Source organism: Trachemys scripta, chromosome 7 (assembly GCF_013100865.1).
Source record: "Trachemys scripta elegans isolate TJP31775 chromosome 7, CAS_Tse_1.0, whole genome shotgun sequence".
In the NCBI taxonomy this organism is placed as follows: Eukaryota; Metazoa; Chordata; order Testudines; family Emydidae; genus Trachemys; species Trachemys scripta.
The window spans coordinates 24,611,207-24,630,548 of NC_048304.1; the positions used below are offsets into that span (position 1 = coordinate 24,611,207).

The following is a 19,342-nucleotide window of genomic DNA, read 5'->3' on the forward strand; positions in this document are numbered from 1 at the left end:
GCATGAGCCCTGTCAGTGAACAAGCAAGACGGGGAAGATGCCACAGCATGGGCCATGGCAGCCAGCGAGATGGAGGAACTGGCCCCACGACCCTTGTGAAGCCAGGGGTCAGGTACCATTAAAGGGCCAAAGATGGGATCACGGCTGTTAAAGAGGGACAGGCGGGTCTCCCCTCCTCTGTGAGGCCACAGCGGGCAGGGCAACAGTGGTCAAAGTTCAGGGCCTGCCCCAGTGGCTGCACCCTCTCGCCTCATACAATGGAGAGAGCTTTGGAAACTCTCCCGCTGCGGCGGGCGGTTTCTTTCCCTTTTGCCTCCTTGCCCGCTTGGGGACGCTTTAGACCAGGGGTCGGCAACCTTTCAGAAGTGCTGTGCCGAGTCTTCATTTATTCACTCTAATTTAAGGTTTCGCGTGTCAGTCATACATTTTAATGTTTTTAGAAGGTCTCTGTCTAGAAGTCTATAATATATAACTACACTATTGTTGTATGTAAAGTTAATAAGGTTTCAAAATGTTTATGAAGCTTCATTTAAAATTAAATTAAAATGCAGATCCACCCCCCCCCCCCCCACACCGGTGGCCACGACCCGGGCAGTGTGAGGGCCACTGAAAATCAGCTCGCGTGCCGCCTTCAGCACCTGTGCCATAGGTTGCCCACCCCTGCTTTAGACGCTCCCGCTCTCCCCTCCCCTCCCCTCCCCAACGAGTTCGGACGCTCCCGTCCCCGAAGAAGACGGAGCGCGCAGCGCGTCACGTGACTCTCTTTCTACCCTGCCGCCCTCTCCCCGTTTGTTTGCGGGCCGGAGCCGGCTCGGCCGCGCCATGTCCGCGCGGGAGCAGAGCCAGAGCGGCGCCCTCAGCGCGGCCTCGCGGAGCTCCTGTGAGGCGGAGGAGGTTGCGCCGGGCCGGTGCCTGTCGCTGCTGCCCTGGGACCGTTTCTCGGCCTGGCTGCACTGCGTGTGCGTGGTGGGTTTCGACTTGGAGCTGGGCCAGGCCGTGGAGGTGAGCGACGCGGGCGGGAGGGCCCCCTCTCTCCCCAGCCGGTGGAGCTGCCTGTGCGCCGCTCTCGGCGGGGTCGGGGTTGCGGTATCCCACCCTGGCTCCTTTGCCGCCGGGAGACTCTGCCGCGCCGACCCCGGGCTCGCCCGGCCCTTGGCACTGAGGAGGGGAACGCTCCGGGCCGGGGGGCCGCTCTGCGCCTTCCAGGGGAGATGCCTTCCGCCTGAGGCGCTCACTCTGCACGAAGGCGCCTCACCTGCCAGCCTCCGTCCTGCGTGACCCTGCAGGTCAGCGGCACTGGCGGGGGCCGTTTGGGTTTGACAGCACTTTGTGTAGAGTCAGTTTCACTATCGCTCTCCCGGAGTCGGGCACTTCCCCTATTGTTTGTGTCACACAGCAACAGAGGAAATTTAAAAAAAAAAAAAAAAAAAAAAAAAAAAAAGGAGTGAACGAGAGATTTGATTGCATGAAATCAGAAAACTTGACTCAGAGGTAAGGGCAATATATTGAACTACTTTAGACTCATGGTCTTAAAACAACTGGATTTTAAATTGACTGGGTTCCTCTACATTTGAAAATAAAAAGCAGGCAAACACCAAGACAAGTAATAGAATTAATTAACTTCAAATAATTGTTTAGCCTATGCCCATCACCCCTCAGTGCATTTTTCTGAGCTATTGTCATCTTGATCCAAAATGAGTGTGTTTTTCACATTTCTCTAATAGTATCATTTTCATAGTATCTAGGTATTAAATAAAGGTTTAAAAGATGTATTGTAGCAGTCTGAGTGTAGACCATCTTCTCAGTCTTCTCCAGATCACCAGTAAGTATATACTGTTAAATTTCTGAAACCCAGACATTGCAGCTCTTAACAAAGTTGAAACAGACTTAATGGTGTTTCTTTGTTATAGCCAAGAGAAATGTAAATAGAATAAATAGCCATAAGTAAATTGATGTTAAAAATTTGATTCGGTTAATGTTATAATGTATTACTAACAACAAAGATAAATTAATTTGTTTGCAACACATGACTTAAACACTGTCCTTTTAGCTTTTCTCAGCAGTGAGGAGAGCTCACAGTGGCCCGTATTCGGCAAATGCTTGTGGACATGCTTAACTTTTGCCACGCAAGCAATCCCATAAATTTCTGTGGAAATCTCTTTTTAAAATTAAGTATCTGCATGCTTAGGGTCTAAGACTTTTTTCTATCAGTTAAACTGTCTTTAATCAGCAACAAAATTTTCGCCTTGAGTAACAAAGTACAGGTAACTTTCTCAACCCTATGAGATGCCAAAAGGTATGGAAGTTACAAAGTGAACACTTGTTTTTCTCTTAACTGGAATTAATGAACACACATCTGGTCTTCTGTCTTGAAACTCTTTCAAAGGAAAGAGGGAGCAATACAGTACCTTGCGTATATAGAAAACTGCAAGTCTGCAAGACTCAGTAAGGCTGTCTTATATATTTCTTTTCAAACAGCTGGTAAAATTTGGTTGTCTCCAATGCCCACTATTTTTAAATCACTTTGCATTGCTTCTATTTATGAATTGTGGCTTAGCTCTCACCATTAAATGGGGTTTTATTAACGCTGGTTTGCTGAAACTCTGGTATTCATGGTTAAGGTATTTGAATGCCATTATAGCAAATTAGATTCTATCCCTGCCTCTTCCACAGTTCCTATGTGATATGAGGCAAGTAATGTAAACCAAAACTTTCCACAATGATCTATAGTGGTTACAGACCCTTTTGCCCCTGTCATATCTGGCCTCTCCCCTCTACTGCTGCTATTCCCCTGTCCTCAGCCTCTTTTTGTCCTCTGCCTGTGTCCCCTTTTCTTGTCTTTGTCCCCCCCCCCCCAGTTCTTTGGCTATCCCTGGCTCCTATATTTACCCAGTCCTCCCCTCAGTTCTGTTCCTCTCTCATCCTGCCCCTTTGTCCCCTCATTGCATTTCCCCCCTCTCCCCCGCAATTTCTCACCCCTGTGCCTTCAAATCAGGCAGTTTCCTCCTCCTCCTCACTGCCTGGGTACCAACAATGGGAGCATTGGGAACATTTGTCCCCAGTTCTGGTACTTGGCACCACCAGTCACCAGTAGGGTCAAATGCAGGGAAAGTGTTGCCTTCATCCCTGCAGTTCTGGAATGGAGCATGCTTAGTTGCTCTGTTGGGATAGTGCATGTTGACATCTGTTAGGTGTGAAGTACTGGAGCATACTCAGTACTGATGGAATCTTCAGAGAATTAAGCTGCCTAATTCTATCAAGTCTCTACTGAGCATATGGAAATGGAGATTTTTCAGAGGATTATAATGTGGACAAATTTTGGCTGACTTTCATGGTGGCCCCAAAAGGCACATCCTTGACACCTTGGTGACCCCCCTCCCCCACCTCCTGACAAATTTCAAGTATTTCTTCTAAAGCATGGAGACACCAAAGTTTCTCAACATAATAGTGGCAAAAAAAATTTAATATGGGAAAAACAACATTTTCCCCATGTCTCATTCTGAGAAATGTTTGAATTGTTTTAGCTGAACATTGCCCCCCTCCCCCCCCCCCCCAAAAAAAAATCAGTCTGAGGCAGGCACCAAGCTGGAGATCTTGCACTTCTCATGAGAGAAATGAAGTGCTGTCTACCTGTGATAAATAAAATTTGGCACATTTTGCATTGGTAGAATGAAATTCCTGTATCCTGGCCATATTTCGGTGTTGGTAATTACATTAATCCTACTTATATTTCCCCCGCATTTTCAGTTGGAGACAGTATAAACTTCCTATTCTAAACTATTTGCTAAAATTTAATAAAAAACAAACTGGATTTCAGTGGGGCATTAAATTATTCTCTTGTGTGTGAAAGAGAAGATCGTGTGTGTGTTTGTTTTTGTCAGATTTTTGGTAACAGGAGTTGCGTTGTTAAAGATGGAGTTTTTAGCAGCAATTATATTAAGGTTGTTTACTACTCCCATTATATGGCCACTGTTTCCAACTGAATTGAGCTCTTCGGAAAGGTTAACTGCTTGGGTTGAACTTTTTCATACTTGGTCTCTAGAGACTTCTGTTGAAATGTTTGGGAAAAAATCGAGCTAAACAAGTTTAGCTGTTTCTGAAAACAAAGTTAGGGAAAAATGCCAAAGTTAAGTTGTTTTGTAGTTTTATCTGAAATTGCTGTTCCAAACCCTGGGGTGCTGGGAATTTGAAATTTGGCAGGGGGCTGATCTTAAGGTTGGAGAGGTGTCTTCTGATGTCACTGAAAACCCATTAAGATTTTGTCACTTTACAAGCTTCAGAAATTTGCCATTTATATACGTGCAGTAGAACTTGTTCAGCACTTGTAAAACTGGGCTGGGAGTCAGGAGATCAAAAATTCATGTCTTCACCTTTATCGCTGACTAGTATTAATGATATGAAGTTTATAATCCTTATTATTAAGCCAGGTCTCATACTGCCATCCTAGGATGGAGGCAAGTTTTCCTTGTGGAAAAATTAGTACATAATTATGTACTTAAAGACTGTAAAATTAAAGTTGCAGGGTTGACCTTGATTATGATACTTCCTGATTTTCATAGTTTCATAGAACTTAAGGCCAGAAGGAACCATCCTATCATTTAGTCTGACCCCCAGTATATCACAGGCAATTAAATTTCACCCAGAAAGACTAAGGTGCTACCAGTGTCTGAGGCCCCTACAGTAGCAGGAATTGATTAGGTGAGATACTAAGTATATGTTCCCAGTATATGAACCATGTGTCATGCTACAGAGGAAGGCAAAAAAACCCGTGAGATCCCTGCCAATCTGACCTGGGGAAGAACTCCTTCCTGACCCCGTATTTGACTATTTGTATGACCCTGAGCATGTGAGCAAGACTCACCAGCCAGACATCTATAAAGAGGATTCTTGGAACCACCTCAATGTGCTGATTTAGGAATGCTTCAAAGGAAGGTAAAACCCACCCCCAGAATACATACAGGAAAGGCTGTACATCCGGGGGGAGGAGGGGGATTCTTTCCTGACCACTATAGGTGACTGGCTGAAGCCCTGAAGAATAAAATGTGATTACAGTCATTATCTTAATGCAGACCTGTAAATGTAATGAGCATGATGAGGGCTGTGCAAGCAATTATGTTCTCTATTTGATCCAGGAAGGAAAGGGAAGTCTTTGCAAACTTAACATTCTTTTATAGCAGTTTTTGTATGTACTTCTAATTACCTCAAGATAAATCTTCAGTGTACTGGTCTATCGAAATATAAAATATTTTGCCTTCTTGCTGATGTAACATTTGACTCATCTCTGTAAATACAATATGAGTTTTAAGTAAAAGGGTAAAATCTTGATCTCCATTAAAATTATGGGAGTCTTTCCATTGTCTTGAGTGGGGCCATGATTCCATCCAAAGTGTTTTAAACTTTGGAACATACCTGCCCTATTTATCCAGGCGGCTTTCAAAAAAACAACAGACAAGATATCACATTGGTGAAAGGGCATATGAGGAGTAAGCTGTGCATTTATTTCAAAAGCCAAGTCTGTATTTTGTCTCTCTTCAGTTGCTTTACGCACACAATTTTGTTTTTTATCACCTCAAGTGGCTGCAGTGGCAATTATGTTAGCTCTATCTAGTTAAGGGATGCTGTAGCCTGGAGTGAACACTGATTCTCAACAAACATACTCTAACTAGTTACCATTCTTATTCAGTCAATTTCTACCTTTTTTTTTTTCCAGATGTGGGGGAGAGACAGTAAGCTTACATTTTTTTGCACCAGTAAGGTTTTTACAGTGACTGGTTGAGAAGACAAGTTATGATATAACTAGCAGCTGTGATAATGAAGACTATCTGAGTAGGAAAGAGCACTGATTTTGAGGAGTGTGAAAGTCAAACTCTAGCAGATGGAAAAAGGATAGTGTTGTGAAATGTGATTTCACTACCATGTACTGAAACTAGGATAGACATGGACAAGTCAGTGAGTACTGCATCATAGCAACTATTTAAAAGATGAACTTATTATAGTCTGTTATCCATTCTGTTGTCAAACAAAATAACTTTTTTTTTGTAGGTAATATATCCTCAGCATTCAAAACTTACAGATAAAGAGGTGAGTAAGAGCTGTTACATATACAGTACATTACATAGTATGTCACTTTAAAATTGTGTGTTTCAGGAAATAAAACTGCTCTGTTGCTTTTTTTCCATTCCAGAAAACCAGTATTTGCTATTTGTCTTTTCCAGATTCCAATTCAGGTAAGTGCTTCCTTTACTTTGTCATCTGAAATCGGTATGTGTTCTATTTCCAGACCAAACTATACTAAGACAGAGTTAAGTTTGACAGTACTTATCAGTAATTTAGGGTAAACCTGTATTACAAGGAATGTTGTGATTATCCACCCCCACCCCCAAGCATTACAAACCCAGGAAATTCACAGTTTAACCTTAATTTAAAATAGGGCTGTCAAGCGATTAAAAAAAATTAATCATACGATTAATTGCGCTGTTAAACAACAATAGAATACCGTTTATTTAAATATTTTTGGATGGTTTTCTACATTTTCAAATATATTGATTTCAATTACAACACAGAACACAAAGTGTACAGTGCTCACTTTGTTTATTTTTTATTACAAGTATTTGCACGGTATAAAAACAAAAAACAGTATTTTTCAATTCACCCTAATACAAGTACTCTAGTGCAGTCTCTTTATCATGAAAGTTGAACTTACAAATGTAGAATTATGTACCAAAAAAAATCTGCATTAAAAAATAAAACAATGTAAAATTTTAGAGCCTGCAAGTCCACTCAGTCCTACTTCTTGTTCAGCCAATTGTTCAGACAAACAAGTTTGTTTACATTTGCAGAAGATAATGCTGCCTGCTTCTTGATTACAATGTCACCTGAAAGTGAGAACAGGTATTTGCATGGCACTTTTATAGCTGGCTTCGCAAGATATTTACATGCCAGATGCGCTAAAGATTCATATGTCCCTTCATGCTTCAACCATCATTCCAAGGGACATGCATCCATGCTGATGACAGGTTCTGCTCGATAACAGTCCAAAGCAGTGTGGACTGACGCATGTTCATTTTCATTGTCTGAGTCAGATGCCACCAGCAGAAAGTTTATTTTCATTTTTGGTTGTTCAGGTTCTGTAGTTTCCGCATTGGAGTGTTGCTCTTTTAAGACTTCTGAAAGCATGCTCCACGCCTCGTCCCTCTCAGATTATGGAAGGCACTTCAGATTCTTAAACCTTGGGTCGAGTGCTGTAGCTATCTTTAGAAATCTCACATTGGTACCTTCTTTGCATTTTGTGAAATCTGCAGTGAACAACTTAAAATGAACAACATGTTGGGTCATTATCCGAGACTACTATAACATGAAATATGTGGCAGAATGCAGGTAAAATAGAACAGGGGACATAAAATTCTCCCCCAAGGAGTTCAGTCACAAATTTAATTAACACATTTTTTTAACAAATGTCATCAACATGGAAGCATGTCCTCTGGAATGGTGGCCGAAGCATGAAGAGGCCTATGAATGTCTAGCATATCTGGCATGTAAATACCTTGCAGTGTCAGCTACAAAAGTGCCATACAAATGCCTGTTCTCCCTTTCTGGTGACATTGTAAATAAGAAGTGGGCAGCATTATCTCCCGTAAATGTAAATGTGACAGGTTCTCTGTCACGCCCCTCCTGCAGAGCCTGCTGGCTGTCCCAATAAAGTGCAGAGAGGCTTCCAATTATGCAGTACCCATGGCTTTATTTACACACACAGTTCTCCCACCACTAGTGTTGAGCTATTTACAAGGCTTACAGGATTAGATCCCTCTTTTCCTGCAATCAGCCCACAGCTAGGAGACTGACCTTTCCCTGGCTGGCTTTTCTTCTGGCTCCCAGCTCTTATAACTGTTGGCTTGTCAGGCTCACAGGTGGAGCCAATCCCCAGGCCAGGCATCAGGTCTTTTTCACCAGCCCCAATCTATTTCTCTTGATTTGGAGCTGGCTGAGCAGGGGTAATTAGGTGCTTTTGCACCAGCACCCTGCTACAGTAAACAAACTTGTTTGTCTTAGCGATGTCTGAACAAGAAGTAGGACTGAGTGGATTTGTAGGCTTTGAAGTTTTACGTTGTTTTGTTTTTGAGTGAAGTTATGTAACAAAAAAAATCTACATTTGTAAGTTGCACTTTCACGACAGAGATTGCACTACAGTACTTATATGAGGTGAATTGAAAAATACTATTTTATCATTTTTTACAGTGGAAATATTGGTAATAAACAAGATACACTTTGATTTCAATTACAACGCAGAATACTATATGAAATTGTAGAAAAACATCCAAAAATATTTAATACATTTCAATTGGTATTCTATTGTTTAACAGTGCAATTAAAACTGTGATTAACTCAAAAATTAATTGCGATAAAAAATTAATCATGTGAGTTAACTGATTAATTGACAGCTCTAATTTAAAATATTAAAATCTAGTTATTTGTACTGTGCTAATCTGTAGGAACCCTAGTTTATTATGTGTAAGTGAAATATTAGGAATGTTAGCTTGTGAAATGTGTGCTTTTCTTTCCACCTGATGGTCTGAAAGCTTTTTATAAACAGTGACTAAACCTCCCAATATAACTATGAAATGGGTGGGTTATACAGCTGGGGAAACGGAGGCACAGAGGTTAAATATTTAAGATTAGTAGGAGGTGGGAATATTGGATTGAAATAATTAAATGCTTCTAACTTGTTAAGTCTGTATTTCATTGTTATAAAAGCATGTCTAGAAGTAGAATGCTAGGCTCTCTGTCTTCTGTTTCTGTAATCCTTGCCTCTATTACTGTGTGTGGTCCTGCTTGCTGAACTCTTCTTTCACTTATCCTCTCCCTTCTCAACTTCCAAAGGGAGTTGAAGACTTGTGATTAGCAACTTGGGCCCCCTGCAAAGTTCAGATTATGTAATTTTTAGGAGGAAGGATGGGGGAAAACAGGCTTGCTGTTAATATGCTCTGCCAAATGTTTTTAGCTGTTATGTAATTTTTACAATTTGCTTAGACTTATTTTTGCCTATTGTCTTGTGACTAAAACTGAGATAATATATTTTCTTTGTTCTAATACCTGTGGTAGAGGAGCAGTTCCTTCCTGAGTCCTGCATATAATTCGCTTACATTCTGAATCATGAAATGTATTGCCCTCACCTGAGATTACTAGAAATGTGAATGGTTGCAAATTTATCCAACAATTAAAAATCACACCGGAAAGTATAATGTATCAAGAATAAAACCTAACGTTAAACTCAAAAATAGTACTAACATAGTTTTAGAAAGAATAGATTAAATTATTCTAGGAGTATAGTGTATAAAACTGGATTAATTTTAGGAGAGAAACCATTGTTTGTTGCTGATAGTGTGACTTACTTTAGAATTCCTATCATAATGGTCGTGTATGAAAAAAGATATAGCTCATGAGAGTCCTTCCCTGGATGAAAATGCTATTCTAGAGGTTAGCTGGAAAATTGTTTATATTAACAAATAAAATAAAAGCTATACAACTTGAAGATTTTTTTTTTTGTTAAGCTTTCCTGCTCAGATTTAAAGCCTAATACAACATAAGAACAAATTTTGAAGGCGGTTGTTAGCTTGCAGCTGAATCAAGAGCCACAGTCTATCAGGCCTTACATTCTATCCCCTCTATGCCATGAATCAGGCCGCGTGACAATGAATTAGAAATTCAGGTCTACTTGCTGGAATGAACAAGCGAATTTTTGCTCCCCAAACCACTATGGTCACTAAAGGAGTTAGGATTTCTTCTGTCATTTTGGGAGACCAAGCCATACTCTTTGCTTCCCTGGCTTATGGAGCTTTTACTGGACACTTGAATAAGAGAGAGGAGTGATTTTAACTATACCCTGAGTAGTTGCAGAATAACAGTTGAGCATGCATTTGGAAGACTGAAAGGAAGGTGATGGTGCTTTCCATCAAGGCTGAATGTTTTTCATCATTATGTTGCTTGTGTGATAAGTGCTTGGCATATATTGTACAACGTCTGTGAGAGCAAGGAAAGAAACCCTGGACGAAGGGCGGGAGCAGTGGCAGAGAGACTTTCTGAATGTTATGGACAGCTGGAGAGGGTATCTTGCAAGGAGGATTATTTTCTGTGGCCCAAAAGACCAAATAGTTCACTTTTTTAAAAAGGTTGCATGTGGACTCAAAGCACTGTAAGGCAAACAAACTGAAATTACTCTGATGTATCATCCCTGTGTAGACAAGCCCTCAATTAAAGTCTGTTAAAATCAAGATACCATTATTTCCTCCTTTTTTTTTTTTTTCTGTTTTTGTTTTGGCATAGGTTGTCTTGGAGACACACAGTTTTGTTTTAGATTCCGCCAATCTTCTAGTAGGAGGCTCTCACTTCATTGTATGCTGGACCAGCTGGACAGAGACTTACCAGTTTCCTTAAAGGTTGGAAATACACTAAAGGAAATATATCCCAATTTAAAAACAGAAAGTTCAGAAGTACACTTAAAATTTAGTACAGGTACCCTAACTCTGATCTGAATTTTTGGTGTTGGTGTCATAATAACCAAATTTAATTTAGAGAAGTTGATTAAGAAACATTTTCAAAGAGAAATATTCATAAATTTCCTTCTTTTGTTGCATGATATTACCAGATGGTATTTGAATTGTAAACTATTCTAGTAATCACTTTTATTAAGTGCTTTTTCTGTATATATGCTATTTATCGCTAGATAAGTGGTGTGGTACAGGGAAATTCCACCGATGACCAGATCCACTCCATGGGTTGCCCTGAAAACTAAAGATAGAAAGTAGTCAGATCCATGATCTTGAATAAATAATTGATTTGGTTTCTTAATGAAAAATAAAAATACTTTTTACTTCCTAAGATCTGAATTCAGAGTTCTGTTTTTCTTTCAGCTATTGATGGCATCGCCTAAATCAAAGCTGCACTTTCTGAATTCCTTTACAAAACTAATTATCTTCATCTACTTCTGGGAAAATACAGAACCTTGAACTCAAGTCTTAATTGATAAATATAGGTGGAAAAGGTTGTAAATTCTTGGGTTTAGGGTGGATGGAAATGGTTTAAATACTTTGTGCTAAACTAGGTTTGTTTTAAGTCCGTGCATTCTTTTTCTTAGTGCTTTGGGAATGTTTTAGATGAATTTTTTAACGTGTGCTTTTAAACATTAGTTCATAGTCATATGATTTCAATACAAACTAAAATCAGGAGACCAAAATTTAAATTACTAAAATATGAAAAGGAAAGGAAAAACATCTTGAATACTTAATGAAAATGTCCACAGTGAGCCTAGAACGAAGGATTCCTTATTTGTCAGAGAGAGGTTTTAACTAAGGCTAAGATTTTATCACGGTTATTTTTAGTAAAAGTCACAAACAGGTCACGGAAAATAAACAAAAATTAACGGAGCCTGTGACCTGTCCCTTACTTTACTAAAAATAACTGGGGGGGGGAGGGGGGGGCTAGGTAGGGGGTGAGAATGGAGTCCCATGTGGGGGCAGGGAGATTGACAGGCGCCACCCCGTGGTCCCTCCTCCTCCCTCCCCCCTGGTTCCAGGGGCTGCAGCGGGAGTGCAGCCACGGGGGCTACAAAGCCCCCTCTCCAGAGCTGGCAGCAGCTATGGGACAGGGGTGTGCAGCCCTGCCAAGCCACTGTGGGGACGGGGGCACACAGCCCTGGGAAGCCACCAGTAGGGTGCATGGCCCCTGGTCTAGCCGCCGGGCAGGGGCATGTGGTCCTGGCCCTGGCTGCGACCCCTGGTGGAAGCAGCCAGACTGGTGCTGCAGGGTCCTGATTCCAGCTAGCCCCAGTTGTATGGTAGGGGCGCACAGTTCCGTCTCCTTCTCCTGGAGCCCTAGAAGTCACAGAGGTCCGGTAAAGTCATAGAATCTGTGAACTCTGTGACTAAATCGTAGCCTTAGTTGTAACATATGAACTGTAATCCAAGTATATGGTGTATGCCTGTTGGTTGTTTAACATAATCTGTATTGTCGTGACAAATTTTAAACAATTTTTTCTTAGGCCAGTAGAAGCTCTTCAGTTCACCGTTAAACCTTACACTATGTAGCATAGCTCTCTTTTTTTTTTTTTTTTTTTTTTTTTTTACAAATTTCCGTATTGACACGTTATTTTTTTTTCTTACTGATAATCCATGCCAAACTGTTGATGAGATAATTTATAGCATTATATTTGACTTTCTGATAGTGTTTTCCAGGGGAAACTAAGTCTGGTTGCAGAAAATTTCAGGGGGACATGGGTACAGGGAGAATAGAAACAGCAAGCACATTGAACAAACAATAAGTCCAGCTAGTGCTACAATAAGTCCATCTTGAGCTTTTTTGTTCAAGCAGTTGTAGAATTTTTAGTTCCTGTAAAGAGGGTGAAGCAAATTATCCTTTCACGTTACCATAGATATCAAATTTAGAGTATGTAAGAAAACATGATGTTTTAAATAACACATAGAATGTTCAAAAATAGGGAACAGTCTTTACTTTCAAATTATTGATTTTTTTTTTTTTTTTTTTTAACAGAAGGACCCTGCATATTACTATGGCTATGTATATTTTAGACAAGTTCGGGACAAAACATTAAAAAGAGGCTACTTCCAGAAGGTAATGAAATGTCTTACTAGAAAAACATGTACAACATCAATTCTTGAGGCCATTAGACTTGAAGATCAATAAGGCAGAAGCAGTGTGTCTCATGCTTTTCTTTACAGTTCTGAGCATATTGGTGCTCACGAAATGAAATATCACTTACCTACCATTGAACTATAGCTGCAAAAAAAATTGTAGGGCATTCATTGTATTCTTCTCACTATAAATGTTATTCATAAGTCATTATTTTATATAGTCTGCATGTATATCTCCAAAATAATTGTATCCACAGTACCTTTTAGAAAGACTAGTAGTCCATCAAATGGAAGAAAAATTCCAATTGCGAGTTTGTTTTTTGTACATTTTAGTTTATAGGATCAGAGAAATAGATTCCTGAAACTCTGATTACTGAGGGTGAAAACACTTGTAATGTTCATCAGCTCAATATTATAATGTGAAGAACCCATACTAGAAAGTTACTCAGACTATGTGGTTTATAGAAATTTTATAAATAAAATTCCTGTCCACAATGGTGAAATTAAGTAACCATGTTAGTAAATGGTTGGAGAATACTGTTCTGAGAAAACTGTGCTTCGTGGCTTTGGAACTGTTATATCACATTTTCAAGCTATAGTGTGGGCCTTAAAGCTTTAAATAGTACTCATTTTAATAGGAGGAAGAACATCAACTCTGTTGTTGAATTCAGTCTTTCTAAGTTTCTTCTTATATTTACATCTCTTAGCTGGTGATCCACTCCCTTCCCAGTATTGGTTCTGATCTAGACCTTTTATAGGTTTCCATATCTGAAAGGTGGAAAGGTGTGTACGTGTGAACCAGTGCTGTTGTGGCTCTACTCTGAAAAATGCTCAAATTTTTGTTTATTTTTTAAAACACCTTATTCAACACATCTTCTGTGTCTGAAGTAATATTTGTGTACTTCAGTGACAAATAATTTTAACTACTTTTCACTCTTGTTAGCCCTGCAAATCCAACAAAACTACAGCAGAATTAGCTGAATTTTATTCTGGCTTTTATCTAATCAACAGAATTGTTAACCAAATTCCAATTGTAGAGCTAAACTTTACTCTCACTAGAAGCTTGCCTAAATATAACTGAGGGCAGAATTTGACTTGCAGAGTACAAATTACTGGTGACGATGCACAAGCCAGAAAGAACTCAGTTTGTCTTTAAGTTTCCTGGTTGAGCTGCAGGTTAGGCTGTTATTAAAGCCACCTGTTTAATTATAGTAAACTGAGCAAGCTTAACACAGAAGCCTTTGTATTGCACACAATCACAACATGCCATTTGTTTTTCAAAGCCAAACTACACTATATTGAAACAATAAATTGGTAGCTGCTGGCATTTATAGATCTGTTTGTCGTTACTTGTAGTTACACATTTGGTTGAAAACTCACACTTGTTAAATGATCGGGGTTTTTTTTGTAAAAATGGCTATTACTACTTTTCGAAGGGACTCAATTAAAATTATTTAATCTTGGATTATTTTGCTGCTTTCTTTATTCCAGTCCTTGGTTCTCATCAGCAAACTACCTTATATCCATCTTTTCCACACTGTGCTTAGGCATATAGCACCAGAATATTTTGTAAAGAACGAACCTTTCCTGGAAGCAGGTTAGTTAATACTATTTTATTGGTTTGGAAAAGCTCATAAAAGATTACAGAAATTCCATGCAATAAATAAGCTAAATACTGATGGCATTTTCTAGCTTGTTAATAACAGGAAAAAAAAATTGTAGCTTGCATGTATTTTCCATCTGGGTGGGCTGTTAGTTAAACTCTTAAAAATTGGGTTGAAGACTTTTATTATCTAGAAGATTATAATATGGTAGAATCTGACTCCTTCCAAGGGTATCACAATGCTCCCCATTGAAGAGCCAGAAATCTGTCCTCTCCATCTGGGGACCACCTGCTCAACACAGGTAGTTGGCAGCCTCCGTAATTTGCTCTCCTTGCAATTTGGATTCACTGTCACAGAGAAAGGTATAATGGCTCTCGAGCTTTTGCTGATAAGGGGAGAGTAGGTGGAGGAGGCAGTGGCATTTTAATAGCTTCCTTATGCCCATTGGATCCTCTGAACTTCTGGAGCTACTGATATGGGGACACTAAGAATCTGGGTTTGCCTCCATCTCCCAGAAGCAACAGCAATAGGAGACTACCAATAATAAGTGACTCATCACTGTCTCAGAGCTTCACTAAATGCTATAAATGGTCCAGATGTGAGATACGTTCTCCTTTTTGCCCAGGCTGGTTCTTTTCTGAGCAGTGTCTTGCTGCTTTGTGCTTCAGTGAACAGCAATTTTGGAATCAACTTTTAGTGGGGATTTGCAATTTACTGAAGTGCATATCAGCAGGGTTTTACTGTATTGTATCCCAGTCTTTGACCAAAAAACAACTTTTTCTTCTGTGCTTAAAGCTCGCACCTGCTGAACTAGTGAACAGTATTCACAACTACAAATTCTAGAAAACCTGTAAGCTTTCTAGCCACATGGCTTTATCATTGATATATCACTAATATTTATTGTTTCTTTAAAAAATGTAGTTGCAAACTGTGCTCATGGCTAATCTGTATAACCATGTGTTCCTTTTACTTTCTCTTGCTATGTAGTTGTACTTACCTAATACAATGGAGTCCTGATCCTAATTGTGGTCTCTGGCTGCTACTGTAATATAAATTAAAAGGAAAAGAAGACAAAGTGATACCTTCTTATTGGACCAATGAATAATTTACAATACGTTATATTAGAATAACATGCACCATTGAACTTGTCTATGGTATGCAATAAGATGTGTTCAGAATGTGAGGCATACAAAGTAGATGACTAAGTGAAAAGCTCTCAGGGGAGTGATGCTGTTGGGGACAAATGTTAATTTAAGACTTAAATTGTTCAGATATACAGCAAACTGTACTTATTTGACTCTGTTTTTCAGTTTGTAGTGATGTTGATCATTGGCCACCACCAGTCCCAGGGAAAACACTAAATTTGCCTATTATGGGCATTATAATGAAGGTAAATGTATGGTTTTTACTGGGTTTCCCCCTCCCCCATTGACTGTATATATTCAGTGTATTCTGCCTTGTTTTCATAGTTTAGATTGGGAGGATTCAGAGTAAATGTCCTGGAGCCCTTTGAAAACTTATTAAAATAGATATTTATAATTTTAATTACTAATATTTTACATAGAGGTTCAAAACAAATGTTTAAAAATTTTTTTTCCAGTCCACAGCAGCTAGCTAATTGTTGTTTCAACACCTTTCCTCCAGAATATACTTTCCAAGAGGTTTTCGTAGTGATTTCATTGACGTGCCAAAATATACTGGCACATTGGAGAAAACTTGAAAATATTTAGGGCTAAATTTTCTTCTATATGAATATAACACCATTCAAGTCAGTGGAGATACACTGATGGAAACGAGGAAAATCTGGCTTGTCCTAATAGTTTTACAATATTTTACAAATCTGCAAATCAGTCAATATATGGGGCCTGGCAGTCCAAGAAATTAAGCAACTTAAAAACTATCCCTACCCCTAATATTGAATACAAAACGATTAAAAAAACAATTAAAAAAGCTTAAGCTAGTACACACTAAACTAAATCATAGCAAGTGCAGTGGTTGGATGGGGATAGGAACTGAAGCATTTGGGAGCCACATTCCTTCATAGCCTTGAATGGATTTCATGCATGCGGAGTTTGTGACTGCAGAGTTGCTGTTAGCAAATGGTTCCAGGCCTGTGGCCAGAGTCCTGTGCATTCCCAAAGATGGAGATCTGTGAGAGACAAATCTGAAAGAATAAACTGTTCTTACTAATAAAGCAGTGTTCTGTTTTTATTATAACTTCTAATTGGCAAGAATTGGATCTGCCTTATTTTGGGGTATCTTCTGTTTTTCTAAGTTCTGAATATTTAATTCTCAGATAAAAGAAAACAGAATGCTCTTTTATAATGGCTTTATTTTTTGGCATGTAATTACTTGGAAAGTGTGGGAGGCTGCTACTGGTACTTTCAGCTGTATCATGGCTCCCCCCCGCCACTACCACTATGCTTAGGCAATTACTAGCTGTGTTTCAGTCTGCACTCCTGAGTCTCCACACCACTGGTTTCCGATGAGATATGATTTAGGGTTGCAATATTAACAGCTGCAGGTTGTGAGGTCAGGAACTACATAAACATTTTTGTTTGTTTTGGTTTCAACCAATATTTACAAAGAAGTCTGAGGTATTGAGAGACACATTTTCAATGGTAACTACCATTTTAAACTGAGAAGTGTAAAACCTATGTAGGATATTTCTTTCCTAACTTCTAAAATGCCACAGGTTCTAAGCTCTCTGTTTTCATTAGGATTTTTTCTATTAAAATGAAACTTTGTTTACCTCTGGTAAAAACAAACCAATCATACTCTTATTTTTAAAAATGTTTAGTCATGTAATATTGTGTAGGATTCTTTAACATAAATATAATTCTTGTAGCTGTGCTCTCTAGCTAGATTTTCAATATTGTCAGGGGGAGTTAAGTATCATCTTTGAAGTAGTACCCTCTTATTTATTGTTTTCCAAAAAGTTCAGCCTGAGGCAGACAGCCTGCATGGAAAACTTCAGCCCAAATAGTTAAAATTTGACAAAGTTATAAGAAACTGAAAACAGGGTCTTGTAATGGGAAATATCAGGCAACCTTAATAATAGGCAGTGGTATGAGCACTGCCTAAAATGTTGTCTCATACTTGGTATTCTAAGCTTAAATTAGTTGGATATAAGGAAAGCTAATTACTTTTTTTTTCCTCCTAAGGTGCGGATTCCAACATGTCATGACAAGCCTGGAACAACCCACATAGTACAGTTCACACACCAGGTAGATATCAGATATTGCTATAGCACAGACCACTGAAATCTGTATCTTTCGGTTTTAAATTATTATTAAATTATTACTATCTTGGTGTATTCTAGATGTGTGAATTATAGTATTTTAATGCTGATATACGCAACATATCCGTTTTCTTGCTTTTTTGGATGAGTAAGTGAAAGCAGTTTGAGATGGCTTCTTTGTCTGTACAAATTTTAATGAGCTCGATCTTAAAGCACTGTCCATTCTAAATTATTTATTTTTGTTTTCTAAAGGGGGTACATGTAGAAACAATCTTATTAAAATAAATGATGAAAAATCAATAATACTATGCTGTCACACAAAAAGAGGCACTATTGATTATAGTTAGTCCCCAGGTTACTGAAGGCTAAACACATTGACTTGCATCTGGACAGCAAATTGAAAGTTGATGCAGATATTAGAGCACAGTGTAATGTGTTCCCTGTGAGAAGCATGATGGAATGCTTTAGTATGTCCCTTTCAATATCTTTGCAGACCATCCTTTCACTGCAGTCCCCTGATTTTTTTTTTTTTTTATGCTCTTATGTATTGTGCACCTTGAAGAAACCTATCTGAAGGAGCGCAACAAGTCTGTTTTCCTTAAAGGCTTTTGACACTGTGTTTCACATCTCATGCTCGGGGTTGCATAGCCACACAGGCCATTTAATTTTGTGGTGCTGGGGCCTAGCAAAAAGGCAGCTGTACCTGAGAGAACATATTACTCAAATGTGATATGGTGGCTTAAGAGATGTTTCCATGAAGCATTGTTTGCCTGAATAGTTTGAGAAATGTCTATACAAACAGTTTCTGGGTGGGTTATGCAACAATTTTAGAGTGGACCTGTGATGAAAAGGGAATTTTCTGTAGTATTTTTGTGATTCCTATGTAAGCCTCAGTTTCCCCTGAAGGTGGGGAGGACTAAGTCTGCTCTCAGGGCAGGCTTAGAGGTGGAGGTATGTCACCGAGCTGTCTGGAGCCTGAATGGGTCATTTAAAAAGGACTGGCCAAGGCCAACTCCATATCAGTGGAAAATTCAAGAAGACAATGGAAAATCCAGGCACCAGGACGTTGACACCTAGCAACCAATGACAGAGAGAGAGATGGATTTCCCTGACTCTCAGCAGGGAAGTTGGGCACAGACCCCAGTTCGAGAACAAAGGACTTGGATGTGTAAGGTTGGGGGATAAAGGGTTGGTTTCTAGAATGAATCTGGGCTCTCACCTGAAAATGGCGAAGAAAGTCAGACTGTGAGAGAGAAACAGCACCTGAACAAGGGGTTCACTACAGTGTGGCTGGGACTCTGGGCTAACCAGAATGAACTACTTCAACCTTCATTTCTCTGTGCTAACCTAAGGATTGCGATGCTGTGTGCCAGGTAACGAATAAATGGTTACCTCCTTTTAAAAAGGCTGACTGTCGCATTGAGAGCGTGACGCTGTGAAGAGGCACAGTACAAGCCTCTTGCAAGACTGGTTTGGCTGGATTTGCTGCAGTGAGCCATGAGCGAGAGATGGGGATGCTTGGTGCTGAAGGCCCACTCTTAGAGGCCACAGGCCTGCCCATGTGGAACTGTGTGGGCCCTTGGGGTCCAGCACACCAAGGAGTCACTCCTAGGAGACTGTAAAAAGCAACAGAGGGTCCTGTGGCACCTTTGAGACTAACAGAAGTACTGGGAGCATAAGCTTTCGTGGGTAAGAACCTCACTTCTTCAGATGCAAGTCTGAAGAAGTGAGGTTCTTACCCCCGAAAGCTTATGCTCCCAAGAACCTCACTTCTTCAGACTTGCATCTGAAGAAGTGAGGTTCTTACCCACGAAAGCTTATGCTCCCAGTACTTCTGTTAGTCTCAAAGGTGC

At 39.7% G+C, this 19,342-nt stretch overlaps 1 protein-coding gene across 4 annotated transcripts in view; it reads left to right on the forward strand.

Moving 5' to 3' along the window:
* Positions 1–762: 762 nt before the first annotated feature.
* DENND6A (DENN domain containing 6A) overlaps positions 763–19,342 on the forward strand; it is a 38,505-nt gene continuing 19,925 nt past the window's right edge. The window contains exons 1-8 of one of the 4 annotated variants that reach the window (XM_034776081.1): positions 763–1,002; positions 6,043–6,081; positions 6,185–6,227; positions 10,321–10,433; positions 12,544–12,624; positions 14,136–14,241; positions 15,559–15,638; positions 17,413–17,475. In XM_034776081.1, the coding sequence (XP_034631972.1) occupies positions 823–1,002; positions 6,043–6,081; positions 6,185–6,227; positions 10,321–10,433; positions 12,544–12,624; positions 14,136–14,241; positions 15,559–15,638; positions 17,413–17,475 (705 nt within the window). In that variant the 5' untranslated portion in view covers positions 763–822. Of the gene's footprint in view, positions 1,003–5,784; positions 5,950–6,042; positions 6,082–6,184; positions 6,228–10,320; positions 10,434–12,543; positions 12,625–14,135; positions 14,242–15,558; positions 15,639–17,412; positions 17,476–19,342 lie in introns of those variants that run through there. The other 3 variants (XM_034776079.1, XM_034776080.1, XM_034776082.1) reach the window with 3 other exon arrangements.